General features: G+C 40.3%; 2 protein-coding genes across 2 annotated transcripts; both read left to right on the forward strand.

The window, feature by feature from the left end:
* Positions 1 to 2,885: 2,885 nt before the first annotated feature.
* On the forward strand, positions 2,886 to 4,134 carry LOC122089856 (putative germin-like protein 2-1). Its single transcript, XM_042659588.1, has 2 exons — positions 2,886 to 3,043; positions 3,377 to 4,134. The coding sequence occupies exons 1-2, from the start codon at positions 2,923 to 2,925 to the stop codon at positions 3,916 to 3,918; spliced, it is 663 nt and encodes a 220-aa protein (XP_042515522.1). The 5' UTR covers positions 2,886 to 2,922; the 3' UTR covers positions 3,919 to 4,134.
* Positions 4,135 to 11,918: 7,784 nt separating this feature from the next.
* LOC122063560 lies at positions 11,919 to 12,557 on the forward strand. Its single transcript, XM_042627268.1, has one exon. It carries the CDS (start codon positions 11,919 to 11,921, stop codon positions 12,555 to 12,557), a length of 639 nt encoding a protein of 212 aa, XP_042483202.1.
* Positions 12,558 to 14,962: the final 2,405 nt, after the last annotated feature.

The following is a 14,962-nucleotide window of genomic DNA, read 5'->3' on the forward strand; positions in this document are numbered from 1 at the left end:
GAAATCAGAACCGAAACCATTTACTAAACGGTTTTGCGATTTCAGTCTAAATGGTTTGGTTCAATTTCGGTAAACGGTTTCGATTTTAAATTCACATCCTCAGACTAAATAGGGCTATGGTTGAGGAACAAAATATAAAATAATTATGTAGGGATTAAACAGAGACAGAACCCTTATAGGAAGTGTAGTGCTTCAGTATGAAGGTTTTATGTTGCGATGGCTATTGCCTTTTTTTTTTTTTTTTTTTTTCCTTTAATACAAATGATATTTTAGAAAAAAAAAATCATTAGCCTTTTTAACAACAAAAGTATTGTTAGCCAAAAAATGATGAAGCTCAATGCGATGAGCTAAAGTAAACCAAGGCCATGACAAAAAATTGTTAGGCTGTATTAGAGTATCTAGACCATTCACATCACTCCGAATTTCCCGAACCTCTCACCCTTGCTTTTGAGCTTCTTCTAACCCAAATAGAGTCCCTGCCGCGGCCTCTTCAGTAACCTCTCCAGTCATCAATAGTTAGTACAAAGGAATAAGCATTCTTGATTATGGAAAATAGCAACAGCCAATCCAAACATATCCCTATCATTAGAAGGGATAGAAGTGGTTATAAGGATCAATTCTGTACGGTCAATAGATCCTGGGAATATTATGGGCTCCAGATTGTATTTTGTTATGTAGGTAATTGGTTTTGGTAGAATGGGTAGTAAAATTAACCCAGTAGAGGATCTGGTCCATAATATTCTTTGTGTCTGGTTTATCTTTTCTTAAGGTTACAAGGTTCCTATGCTTCCATAGAAAATAACATATAACAATGAAGATTGAAAAGAAATACTTCAAGTCACACTTATTCATCTCATGCCGTTGAAAGAAATACATTATGAGAAAAGAAAAAGAAGAAAAATTCAAACACTCGCTTCGTAGGCCCAGAGGGCCAGCAGCCCAAATACGCTTTGAGAATTCACGAGCGAGGAAAACATGGTGAATGTTCTCCGTTCCACTCAAGCATAATTCATAGACTAGATCAAGGTCCTTCCAATTATGCAGATAAGCTTTGGTAGAAATCCTATGGTGAGCCAAACAACAAAAGAACAACTTAAATTTGGGGTGGATATATATGAAGATTCCAAAAAAACCGCCACCACTGAGAGCAAGGTGATGAGCATGCACACCTGTTATGACAGTCATGACATTCTGTTAGTAATTGCTGGTGAAGAAAGCGAGTTGTAGTCTTAGTAGTAAGAGTGCCTGATTTAGAGAGGTGACACCACCACCTATCTTTTTCTTATCAAAGAGGAACATCAAAGACAATGGTGGCATAGTTGGGGGGAAGAGCGTTATTGACCAAACTTCTATTCCAAGAGCTGTAACATGCTAATGACTTTATCAAGAGAGGAGCAAGAAATGGCTATTGCCTATTAATGAATGGGGTAAGAGATCAGTACACCTAGTCACATGGCCCTTGCATAACACGGAGCTAGTAAGAGTGCATGGTGAATCATCTAGACGGCATTCTTCATTTAATTGGGGAAACGTGATAATTTAGCGGGCTCCTTTATGTAGGTGTAGGTACCATGCAACTAGGTTGCATTCTTTCTCTCTAATTGATTGATTGGAGGTTAATAATCGTTTGGGTTTTCAAAATTGTATACTACTTGATCCTCTTAACCATTTGGGACGATTCTAACTCCTCAGATTGCAATAAATGCCAGAAGAATACCCACTTCCATCTCTTATCGTTTTCCTCTTGGATACTGTCCAAAGCATGGTTTAAAAGTATCAGTCTCGTATCGACTGTATTGGATTGGTATTGGCTAAGACTGATCCTTGATCCTTGATCCTTGACCAATCCGGATTGATATCCATATCGTTTCAGGGGTAAAATAGTAAAAAATAAGTACTTTTTAAAAAAGCAGGGATAAAATTGATCAATACCCACTGATTCAATCCAATCCGATCCAGATTGGTATCGGATCGGTACCGTCCCCTAAATACTTGGTCCAAAGTGTAAAATCCCCTATCGGATTGGATTTCTGCAATTGGTAGAGATTGGTAAATCATGAGCTTCAACTGTAGGATTAGCAATTATCGGCCTGGTCCACATCATCCAAACCGGGGTAAATTTCAAGCCCTAACTGTTGGACCAACCAAAACTGACTTGTTCAACACGTCTGAACAGAACCTAATTAAGCCCTATAGATTTGATTATAGTTTGGATTTCATGAAACTGGTATAAACTGAAACAGAGCCGGACCAGCTGAAACAGGAAATTGAACCAAACCCAAAACCCAAAAAAAACCTAATAAGAGCCTATTAAACCAACCCGATAACAGACTGAACCAAACTATACCAAAACGGAACTTCAACCTGCTACTCACCTGGTTAACCTGACCCATTCGTAGCCAAACAATAGATAGGAAAGAAAGAAAAAATGGACAGTCAACTTAATACCAAGTCCTAAATCTTTTCTTTAGAAGCAATGAAGCTTAATTTCTCCACTCATTTTAACCATTCAAAAAGAAACGCGTCTAATCCAACAACTCAGTTTGGAAAAATAACATTGACCTAGTTACACATACGTGAAATAGTGGATAAACCCCATTAGAATATATCCTTAAGTTACAAATTAACATCTCAGAAAGAAAAATGTCCATTTAAGATCAATATTAACTGCCTCATCCATAAGAAAACCAAATATCGAAAGAAGAGTTGGATGTAGTTAGAGAAATAAATAGCTAATCCAATAAGATAAACTTGACATAATGACCATGACTTTGGGACAACATAAGATCATTTCCATGCTTCCCTCCCCCAGCCAAAACAAACTATAAATAGGCATCAGTTCCAAGCTAAAGCTATCAACCCTTAACCTATCAAACTAGAAGAATCACTAGAGGTGATTTGTGTGAGAAAAACAATAACTAGATGGATACCCATTTCGTTGGTGCTCTTATCCTGTTAGCATTGGCTACTCCCATTGCCTTTGCCTATGATCCCAGTCCCCTGCAAGACACATGCGTTGCTGTAAATGACACAAAATATGGAGGTACACGTTTATATCTTTTCCCAAATGATGTGATAGTTTTGTGTCGCCCGAAATTATGTGTATGTTTAGTCATTGAGTCTGAATCAACTTCCCACATGGAGAGAGTTATCCTCCCCACACATGGGATCTTAGCTCACTACCCAAAGGTATCTAGACCATGAGTTGGAGCATTTAATGCATCATTGATTCGTGACTTGATAATCCATAGACGGTAGAATCCTATGTAGAGAGGTCATTAGGTACATGGGGAGAGGATTCAATCTCATGTTAACTTTGAGTATGTGTGTGTATGTGCGTGTGTTGTTTGACTAATGAAAATGTATTGATGTACAGTGTTCGTGAATGGAAAATTCTGCAAGGACCCAAAGCGTGCCACAGCCAAAGATTTCTTCTTTGCAGGGCTTGACAATTGTGGGAACACCTCGAACAAACTTGGGGTGGCAGTAACTCCGGTAACTGTAAACGAGCTACCTGGACTCAACACACTAGGCATATCCATGGCTCGCATAGACTTTGCACCATATGGTCTCAACCCTCCACACACCCACCCTCGAGGCACTGAGATACTTGTAGTCTTGGAGGGTACCCTGTCTGTTGGCTTTGTAACCTCCAACCCTGATAATCGCCTCATCACCAAAGTTCTTAACAAGGGAGATGTTTTTGTGTTCCCCATAGGACTCATTCATTTCCAATACAACACAGGGAAAACTAATGCTGTTGCCATTGGAGCTTTAAGTAGTCAGAACCCTGGTGTCATCACCATCGCAAATGCTGTGTTTGGATCCAACCCTTCCATCTCAGACTATGTTCTTGCCAAAGCATTCCAACTTGATAAGAAAGTGGTTGATGATCTTCAAGCCAAATCCTGGATGTGAACAAGAAGAAGGATATTAGAAGAATAAATTTATGTATTTAGTATATATTGCATATCCAGTCCTTCAATTCCTATAATGGAAGTGCCTAATTAATGGCATAAAGAAGTTTTCGCGATAGTTCCTTTCGTTCCTTTCGCCCAGGAAGAATTCATTTTTATGTTTGTCCCGGACGATGTGAGTGGGACTGCAGGTTAATAAAATCATTTATTCCTCTCTCTCTCTCTCTCTCTCTCTCTCTCTCTCTCTCTCTCTCTCTCTCTCTCTCTCTCTCTCTCTCTCTCTCTCTCTCTCTCTCTCTCTCTCTCTCTCTCTCACCAAATACAAGGTTGAAATGGATATCTAGAGAATAATTTGAATTGACTAGCTATGTATAAAGTTCCAACTCAAATTCGATGATAACACTTCCATCTATATCTATGCATCCTTTTGGTACTTTTGTACACTATCTTTGAAAGCTTCAATGCTATTGTTGTACTATGTGACCATGTCCTTTTGAGTTGAAACTTAACATATTAGTAAAGGACCTTAGGATCTACATATCGACAAAATTTCAATCCTGCCTGAAATTCCTATGAATGAATCATTCTTGGCTGAGCAGGATGTGGCTGAGGAGGGTCTACCAAAGGTTCCTACTGGAGACGAAGGGAGACGTTCTTATTCATCCGTGGTGGGGAGAGCTTTGCCAAATGTGGATAGTCTGCCAGACCCCATTCATGCTGGCAGTGATACCAAGGTAATAGTTCCTCAATATGCCTATGAGGAACGACTCCAGGGTTTCCAATTTGCCTTGATTGGCAGAGCAAATTTCAAATTCATATCTATGGATGATATCCGCAAGGAAGTGAGTGAAATCTGGAACCTCAAAGGCGGTGTGAAGATGGCTCCGATGGGGAAGGGTTACATCCTCTTCAAGTTTGAAAAGGAAGGTGATATGGCAGCACTGTGGCGAAGGAGCCTAACAAGAGTCGCTAGACACGTACTCAGATTCCAACTATGGAAGCCTGAATTTGATGTGCATGCGAAGAATATCACTACTAAGCTCATACGGATCAGATTCCCTGATTTGCCTCTTGAATATTGGTATGAGAAGATCCTTCTCACTATGGCTAAGGCTACTGGGAGACCTATCGCGCTAGATAGATGTACTCGAGCAGCCTCCATGGGATTTTTTGCTTGGGTCCAAGTGGAGATCGAAATGGGAGCAAATAGGCCAGAGGAGATTCAAGTTGAGAGACGACAACCGGGAACGGGGGAAATTTCTGGTTCAAACAGATTATTACCCATGAAGACGGCATGCTAAGGTGCGGACATTGTAAGAGGATGGGTCATAATGCGCAATCTTGTAGCCATCAGAAAGCACCAGTCAAAGAGATGCAACACCGTGAGGGATCCATATCTGGAGCGATGTTTGGTGAAGAAGAAGGTGGAAGATGGGATGAAGGCCGCTGGCAGGGAGGCGACGCGGCGGAGATGGTGAGCAATTCTGGAAGATTCTCCGCCCATCCAAGGGACGGATCTCTTTCCTTATCAAGAACGGCTATTCTAAGGAAGTCTACACCTAATAGCATAAATGGAGATCTTGAAATCATCCTTCCCTTAGAAGACAATACTGAGAAGGAAGGGAATGTGCCAAGTGGCAATGGGATCATTCCAAATCACATATTTGAAGGAAATTCGAAGGAGCACTCGGTGGAAGATAATGGCTCTGAGGCCAGCTCACCATATGGGTAGCGCATTACTCCATCTAGTGAGTTTGACCAGCAAATTGATGATCGAATTATGGTGGACAATCCATTGGGCGAAACTGAATATGGATCTGACCCAGCGGACTCTGAAAGCTCCTTGTCCAAACATGAATCTCTTTCTTCCAGGGAAGAGAGAAACCAGGAAGGTGCTGAGATTGAGGTTCCTAACACAGGTAGGGCCCCTGTGCCTCATACTCTCAGGCCTCGGAAGAACAGAGTAGTGAATACTGGTAGACAGGGAGGCCACGGGCAGACTAGAGTTGGCAGAGGAGGGCGCAGCCAGAAATGGGAGGGCCCTGAGCATGTTGTATCAAACTTGTCCCAATCACAAATTGAGGGAGGAAGGGTGATAGTCCAACACCAAGAAGTGACAGCAATTGACAGTTTTCTTCGAGGTGTGGAAGATAACTCTATGAGACTAGCACATGAAGGTGGAATGATGGGGCAGACTTCAATGTCTGGTCATCTGGATGCCAAAAGAAGTGATATGATGAAGGTCCTCTTCTGGAATATTAGGGGCATCAAGAAGGCAGTCGGAAGACGGGCCGTGAGAGAGTTGATTATTCAAGAGGATCCAGACCTTTTGTCTATCGCAGAATCAATGATAGGTACCTGTGACTTTCCTAATTTTTTTTTAATAAACTGGGATTTTACGGTGATTTTATTCATAACAATAGAATTGATAGAGTTCCAAATCTATGGATCCTGTGGAGAAAAAATTTGAAGGTCCCTGTATCTGTATCTGAGTTTGAGCAAGATGTTACAATTGCTTTGGAATCAGGTCTGAGCAATATCCGGATTTCCTTTGTTTATGCAAGTAGTTTCAGGGTGGGGAGAAGAGCATTATGGGTGGATTTGGTGGCCGATACTCCTCAAACTCCTACTCCATGGACCGTTATTGGTGACTTTAATGCCTGCCTTCAATCCCACAAGAAACGTGGCCCAGGAAATTTCAGTATGGGGTCAGCAGCGGAATTTGGAGCCATGGTTGACGCATGTCTCTTGTCTTAGGTGCCCTCGATGGGCAGAAAATTCACTTGGATAAACAATCGCTACAGTGGTAATGTCTGTGCTATTCTGGATAGAGGATTTTGTAACGAAGATTGGATATCCTTTTTTCAGGACTGCTCTCAATAGGTCCTTCCTCGATTTGCCTCTAACCACTCCCCTCTGCTCGTGGTATCAAGTAGCAGCCAACACTCTCCAAATTGCCCCTTTCGATTTAATAATTTTTGGACAGACCATGAGGACTTCGACAAGGTTATAGCTGAATCCTGGGCTGAGTGGGTTCTAGGTTCCCCTATTTTATCCCCAATGTCTAAGCACAAGTGGCTCAAAGGGGTGTTAAAAGGCTGGGTGAAATTGACCTTTCCCCATTTTGAAAGGGATCTCGACGACGCAAAGAAAAATCTCTCCCAAGTGCAGGAGGAGATTGACAATAATGGGATGTCGGATCAACTGTTCACAGTGGAGGCTGATGCTAAAACGGCTCTACTCAAGGTGCAAGATAATCATGAAAAAGCTTTGGGCAGAAAAGGCGAGAATCAGGTGGATGAATTATGGGGACAAAAATTCTAAGTTTTTCCATTTATCTGCTAAAATGCGAAGAAATAGAAATACTATTCCATCCCTCAAAAAACAGGATGGGTCAATTGTGGAAGGGTAAAATAATTTGGGTGAATATATTGTGGAATTCTATGAGGGATTTCACAAAAATGCTCCTACTATCGACCATCTAGAGCATTTGGACAGCATTCCGAGGGTCCTTCAACAAGTAGACATATTTCACCTGGACTCACTTCCTGGTAATGCAGAGATCATGAAGGCAGTCTGGGAGCTTGATCCTGAAAGCTCGCCTGGCACAGACGGCTTCTCTGGAAAAAATTTTAGGAAGTGTTGGAGCACTGTGGAAAGTGATGTTAGTAACACGGTGAAAGCCTTCTTCAGAACTAGTCGTATGCCTAAAGACGTTACCAACGATTTTCTAATCCTGATTCCTAAAGTTGATGGAGCCGAGACCCTGGATAAGTATTGCCCATTGTGTATGGGAAACTTTTTCTGTAAAATAATTTCTAAGGTGTTGGCTATCTGCTTAGAGAGATTTCTCCCCAGACTCATTTCGGAAGAACAGGGAGCTTTTCAAAAAGGAAAGCTGATCCATGACAACATTAGTGTGGCATCCGAGTTGGCGAACTTGATGTACTCTGCCACGAGAGGGGGTGGCCTTGGTCTAAAAATAGACATCAGAAAGGCATATGACACGATTTCTTGGTCTTTCCTCTTTAAGGTGATGGAAAAGTTTGGATTCTTAGAAAATTGGATCACATGGCTGCATCAATTATTGGCTTCAACTAAGATATCAGTTCTTGTCAATGGAGGTCCATAGGGCTTCTTTGGCATGGAGCGAGGATTGAGACAGGGAGACCCTATATCTCCCTTGCTTTTTATTATGGCGGAAGAGGTTCTATCTTAAGGTCTGGCGAGATTGATCCACTAGAAAGATCTTATGCCCATTCGTGGCCCTAAAGGCGCTATAACCCCTGGGCACATTTTATTCGCCGATGATATTTTTATCTTCTCAAATGGTTCATCCAGGTATGTGGCTAATCTAAAAAAATTCTTATGAAATATCAGGAGTTCTCTGGTCAACACATCAGCTTCGAGAAAAGCAAGCTCTTCCTAGGAAAAATTACTCTAGCTCGTAAGCAAGCCATCGCTGAGACTTTGGGCATCCCCATCTGCTGCTTTCCAACTCGATACCTCGGTGTTGAGATCTTCAAGGGAAGAATCAAAAAGGAGGCATTGCTACCTGTGTTGGATAAAGTAAAGGGGCGCCTTACAGGATGGAAAGGTAAACTTCTGTTGATGGCGAGCAGAGTGGAGTTGGTTAGATCAGTCATCTCTGGCATCCCTAATCATAATTTTGCAATCTATTGGTGGCCCTTTGCTCTTCTGGTAACCATGGAAAGATGGATGAAGAACTTCATCTGGGCAGGGGAAGTGGATACCTCGAAACCAATTACAGTGAAGTGGGAGTCTGTTTGTAAACCGAAGGAAGAAGGGGGTTTAGGTATTAGAAGACTCAGAGACACGAACATGGCAATGCTATGTAAATTGGTGTGGAGAATAAAGCATGAGAAATCTGCTGCCAATTCCTTTCTTAGAGCCAGATTTGTGAAAAAATATGGGTCATTTAATAAAGGTTGTCGGCCGTCATCTATTGCTCTGGGCATCAGCAAGGTGTGGAAGACTATGGAGGCAAACGAACGTTGGATTATTAGGAGAGGCGATCTAGAAAACTTTTGGAAAGACAAATGGTGGGGGCCTAGGTCTATTCTTGAGGAGATTCAGACTCCTAACCTCCCTCCCCTCCCCTGCAACGCTAAGGTCAGCGATTTCATTAGGAAGGGTGAATGGTCACTACCAAAGGTCAGCTCTAACTCACTCAGACAAATTTTCCTTGCAATTAAAGAGGTGAAGATTCCCAGTGTCCAATTTGAGGACTTATGTATATGGCAGCTATCTCCTCTTGGTTCTTTTTCTACCACTTCAGCGTGGGAGGATATTAGAAGAGCTTCACCGGCAGTGCATTGGAACTCTTTGGTTTGGCATAAAAACCTCCCTCCAAGAATTGCTACCTTTGGATGGCGACTAGTTCATGAAAGACTCCCAATAGATGAGCTTATAAAAAAAAAAAGGAATTTTACTAGCCTCTAGATGTAGCCTCTATGAGCAGGACAAAGAAAATATGGAGCATATTTTCCTTCATTGTTCTTTCTCCAGAGATATTTGGGAGAAGTTCACTTCTTGTTTCACAATTCGATGGTCTGAACATGGGTCAATTGATAGCTTATTTCAGTGGTGGAAGAGAAAATCAAGATCGATCAATTTTAAAAACTCTTGGATTATAGGGCTTACCATCATTGCTACTCAAATCTGGAGGGAAAGAAATATAAGACGGTATGAAGGAAAAAAGAGAAATGGGATGTACTCATTTCAATTCATCTGCTAGGATCTTGCTCTATATGCAGGGACCTCTAAGGGTGAAGTGAAATCAATTCCCAATATTATGTGCTGCAGAAAACTGGGGCTGAAAATTGATAACCCAAAGCTTGTGCCGCCACTGGAAGTTCATTGTTGTAAGCCTTCGGATCAGTCGATCAAAATTAATGTTGATGGCAGTTCATTGGGAAACCCGGGTCGTGCAGGAGCAGGGGGCATTGTCCATGACAAAAATGGTCAGGTATGTAAGGCTTTCAGTATTTTTTTGGGTGTTAAAAAAATATATGAAGCTGAATTTAGCACTGTCACGGAAACAATATTGGTTGCTATGAATATAAACACAAGGGGCTTGTGGATCTAGTCTGACTCGGCAGCTGTAGTGTCTGCCACTTAGAAGCTGCATATCCCTTGGTTTGTTTTACAAAAATGGCGGTTTTTCTCTCCTATTCCTTCAATCCATTACATGGAAGATCACCCACTGCTTCCGTGAGGCGAACACAGTGGCAGATTTTTTGGCAAAGAAGGCAGCAAAATTGGGAGCCTCTAACTACTCCACATATTTTCCCAGTCATGTATTAGATGATTTAGTAAATGACACCTCGGGTAGGCATAGTTTTCACTTCTGCCATAGTTTTCACTTCTGCTAGGCCCTCGCTTGTACTCTCTGCTGATGGTCATGCCGAAGGTGAAGTTTGCAAGTGGTTGTAGTGGTTGCGAGCCTGCTTGAATTTCTTTTCTTTTATTGGATGTATTTTTCCCCTTTTTCCTTCAATAAAATCAACCTTTAGGGAAAAAAAAAAAAAAAAAATAGAGGCATGAACCACTTAAAACTTTTTCTCAAAGTCTAATTCTTTTATTTTATTTTTTCTTGATTTGTTAGAGGTCATATGTAGAGTCTTGAGTCTCTTGACCCCTTGGAACAAGAAATAATATAATAGTCCAAAAATTTAATGTATTAGTTTACTGAAGTGAAAAACAGTCTCAACTAGCATTGATACGGCCAATCAGTATTGAAATCGGTTGTTATCAATCAAGATCAATACCTAACAAGTTCATGCATGCTTATGTTCCATATTCAAATTGCATGTATAATAATATTTAGAAAATACTATCTAATAGTTTATAGGTTATTTTCAAAGACAAAATAAAGGAGCGCAATGTTAGCCTTATCAGCCCGAACCAGCCCCAGGCCCGAATAAGGTGTAGGTTAAAATATCTAAGCCTTGAAGGCAAGTCAGCCCGTCAAGGTTGGAAATTTCAGGCCCTAAGTCAAGGTCAGGTCAGGTCAGGCAGGGCCAAAGTTTAGGCCTCAGGTATAGCCCGAATCTGTTCTTCTTCTTTTTTTCTTCTCTTCGGTAGTGGCTCCTTGTCGTCACTGCATCTCTCTTCCCCCTCCACATGGTTAGGGTCAATCGGGGTCTGCCTGGCCCAACCCTAAATCAGGGGCATGGTTGAATTTTTCAAACCCTAGGTCAAGGCTGAGCCATGCCTGGACTAAGGGGACTCAGGGTCGGGCTGAGGCTTAAAAAGCCCAGCCCAACCCAATTCTATTGCAATTAAGGGTGTTAACCGGTTCGGTTTTGGTGGAAACGGTTAAATTCAGTTCAATGCAAGAATTTTTAGGTAAAAACTGAAATCAAACCATTTAATAAACAGTTTCATATATGAAAACCGAAACCATTTATAAATGGTTTCGGTTTAAACGGTTTTCTTGTGTTTTCTAACTTTTTATCCAAACAACTTTTTACCTTTAACATTTTTAGTGAAATGCATGTAAATTGTAACATTGAATTGAATAGTTTATTTTATATGCTCTTTTTAATAGTTGTCTAATGTAAACTTAATTTTTTTTATCAAAATGTATGTAAACTTAACATTGAATGACTTAAGCTTACTATGTATACGTTAATCGGTGTGGCAAAAATTTTGTGACTGCTTTGGGTTTAAATGGCCTAGTTTTGAAAGGATTGAAAGAATGATAGCTTGGTGGAAGGATCCTTTTTTGCTAAGAATCAGCAATGAATTTTATTAATAAACAATTGAAGATCGAAGAATGAGAGAAAAAACAAACCATTGAGCTACTTTTCCACCTTCAGCATGGCCATCAACAGAAAAAGCAACCCAACCAAAGGAAATACAATCAAATGGTTACGAGAACCTAAATCTAGGTCTCAATTGAGCATCCCAATTAATATCAGATACAAGAAAAGATGGAATAACATCCAAAGTAGAAGAGAATCTAGTTGAGGCAGCATGCTTTGCGAGTTTGTCCGCTACACAGTTGATCTCACCAAGAAGACTAAGAAGACCGCCTTTAAAGGGGAGTGGCTGAAGGGTTTCGTGTTGATTCCTTATTTTATTTGGTTGGAGCGGAATGGAAGAAAATTTGAAGGAGTTTATAAATCGGTTGAGCATTGTTTTGCCCAAGTGAAAAGCGAAATAAGTTGCCAAGCGCTGGTTCACTCTGGGGTGGCCATTTCTATTCTGGACCTTGTTACTGCAAGAAGCTTGGGTTTTTCAGGGGTGCAGAGAAGGCCTCAGAAAATCTTCGAAGTTTTCTGGTGCCCTCCTCAGGCAAGATGGATGAAACTCAATTTGGATGGTTGCTCTATTGGTAATCCAGGGAAATCTAGAGCAGGGAGTATTCTTTGTAATGAGAAGGCAGAGGTTGTGGAAAATTTCAGAAAATTTCTAGGTACTCGCACCAATTTTGAGGCCAAATTTCTGGCGCTTATGATAGGGATTGAATTAGCTAAGCACCATAATGTGCAACGGCTATGGATAGAATGTGACTCGGTTGAAGTTGTAACTCTTTTTCAGAAGATGCGAAGTCCGTGGATAGCTCGGCAAAGATGGATGAATTGTGTTTCTTATTTGGAGGATGTGGAATGAAAAATAACCCATTGTTATCGGGAAGCAAATTCAGTGGCTGATTTTTTGTCAAAATCAACTGTTCGTTTTGAAGTGTCAACGCCTGTTTCAATTTGGCCAGCTCTGGTTCAGATGGAATTAGATATGGATGCTTCTGGCCGTCCAAGGCCCATATTTTCCTAGGAGATTTTCTAGTATTTTTGCTTGGTGGAGTTGTGTAGTTGCCTAATTCTTCTGATGGCAATGTCGAAGGTGGAATTAGTGCATCTCCCTCTCTTCCTTTTGTGAGGGTTGGGTTCTTTTCTCTCCCTCAATTGATGTATTATATTGATTCCTTTTTCTTTTTCCATATTTAATATACATGAATTTTTAGTGAAAAAAGTATACGCTAATCGGTTTAACAGTTTATTTAAATTGTTTACCAACAGTTTAAACTTTAAAAGCAAAACCGAATCATGGTTTCAATTTTAAAACCAAAACCAAACCATTTAACAAACGGTTTCACAGTTCAGTTCGATTTCGATTAACAATTTCGGTTTCAATTTCACATCCTTAATTGCATCCCTAAGACAGTAGAAGTACGTGCATATTTTATATTTTGATTGCATTATTTGCATTTTTTCATCATTTTATTTGATATTTTGCGATAGTTTTGGACAAGTAGATATCAATACTTTTTTCTCACATATGTTGTTAGAGGATGGAGGATGCCAATTCAAAATTTGATTGTCAGGAACTAGGTTTTTAAGTATCAGTATTGGATTGGTAGTATCTGCCAAAATGTATCAACATCGGCAGATAACGATATTTGGCCGATATATCAATATCCGATCAATGGTAAAAGTGGCATAAAACCATTTTTTTTTTCTGAAAAATAAAGAAAAATTGATCGAGATACAAGCCGATAAGATCGGTATCATATCAGTACCGATGGAGAACACTACGTACTGGTTCGATTCTGGCGGATTAAATCCCTATTGGGAACATATCTTCACATGCATTAGGGTTTTCGTCAAAAACCAAAAGTGTGTTGTAGATTACCTCTTTATGTTGATGACCAGTCATCATAACATAAATAAATTACAGAAATCATCATAGGGCACATCACCCACTTCTAATTACTGATTTTCAAAAAATAGAAACACTTTGAACCAAACAAATCCTAAATTTTGAAGGAACAACGTTACTGAACAGAACCCTTTCCCTATTGTTAATGTATTGATTGATTGGTGGTTAATAATCGTCCAATTTTCAAAACTGCTTCCTATTTGATCCTCTTAGCCATTTGGGACGATTCTATCTTCTAAGGCCTTACTCCTCTCTCCCTGTAGAGGACTGAAAATTTTCTTAGACTTGCTTACATGTCTCACTTTTTTTTTTTTTTTTTTTTTGTTTTGCTTTTTTTTGCTTAAGGTCAGTAAAAGAATAAAATTAAAATGATAAAAAATGAATATAATACAAATACCCAACAGGGCACCCACACACTTCTCATTCTTTCTTCACCTTTGACGCTACCATCAGCAGAGAGAAGAACGGGAAAACTGACTTAAATCAGAGGTCAAGAGAATCTAAACCGTGGTTTGCCCATGGCATCCCACTCCATGTCATAAATAGAAAACCTAGGAGGAACATCCCATATGATATCCCAGTCACAGCTGCATGCTTTGCCATCATGTTGATTTCCCGAAAACAGTGACAAATACTCCATCTAATTGAATTTAAAAAATCCAAGAAACTATACCATTGTTGTTTGAACTTCCACGGAATTAAACAGTTGGGGACACACCAGACCACAGCCTTCGAGTCAAATTCAATTTGAATCCAACTCAACCTCAACCTCTGAGCAATCATAATGGCATCGAAGAAAGCTGCAAACTCAACAAGCTTACATGTCTCACTAGTCATTCGTGAACAAACACAAATTAATTAATGGGAAAGTGTTTTCTGTGAGGGTGTGTGGATGCAATGCATGTGTAAGGGCCAACAATAGTGCAAGAGGAAGCATCTACAGAAGGGTCATTTTTCATTTCATGAGAAACGGGATGGTCCATCCAATTCAAACCGGGGGCCAATTAAAAAAGCTAACATTGGGTTTGTAGGGGTTGTAATGGCCGGGCTGTTACTTACCATGTAAATTCCAGGTTATCTCAATACATTGGCTTGAACATAACTCGCAAATAAGTACCATCAAACATCGGTTGGTTAAGTACTGCCACTCTAGTGTCTTGGTTTTTGCCTGATAATAGAATGGTCCACGCAATAGAATTGATCGGACCAGCTAGGCCCTAATATATGGGCCAGTATAGACAGGCTAGAAAAGAAAGAAACGATGGAAAGTATGCTTAATACTCGGTCCTAGATTTTTTTTCTTTACAAGCAATCAACCTTAATTTCTCCAATCGTTTTAAGCATTCAAAATGAAACCT

This window comes from Macadamia integrifolia, chromosome 2 (assembly GCF_013358625.1).
Source record: "Macadamia integrifolia cultivar HAES 741 chromosome 2, SCU_Mint_v3, whole genome shotgun sequence".
Taxonomy (NCBI): Eukaryota; Viridiplantae; Streptophyta; class Magnoliopsida; order Proteales; family Proteaceae; genus Macadamia; species Macadamia integrifolia.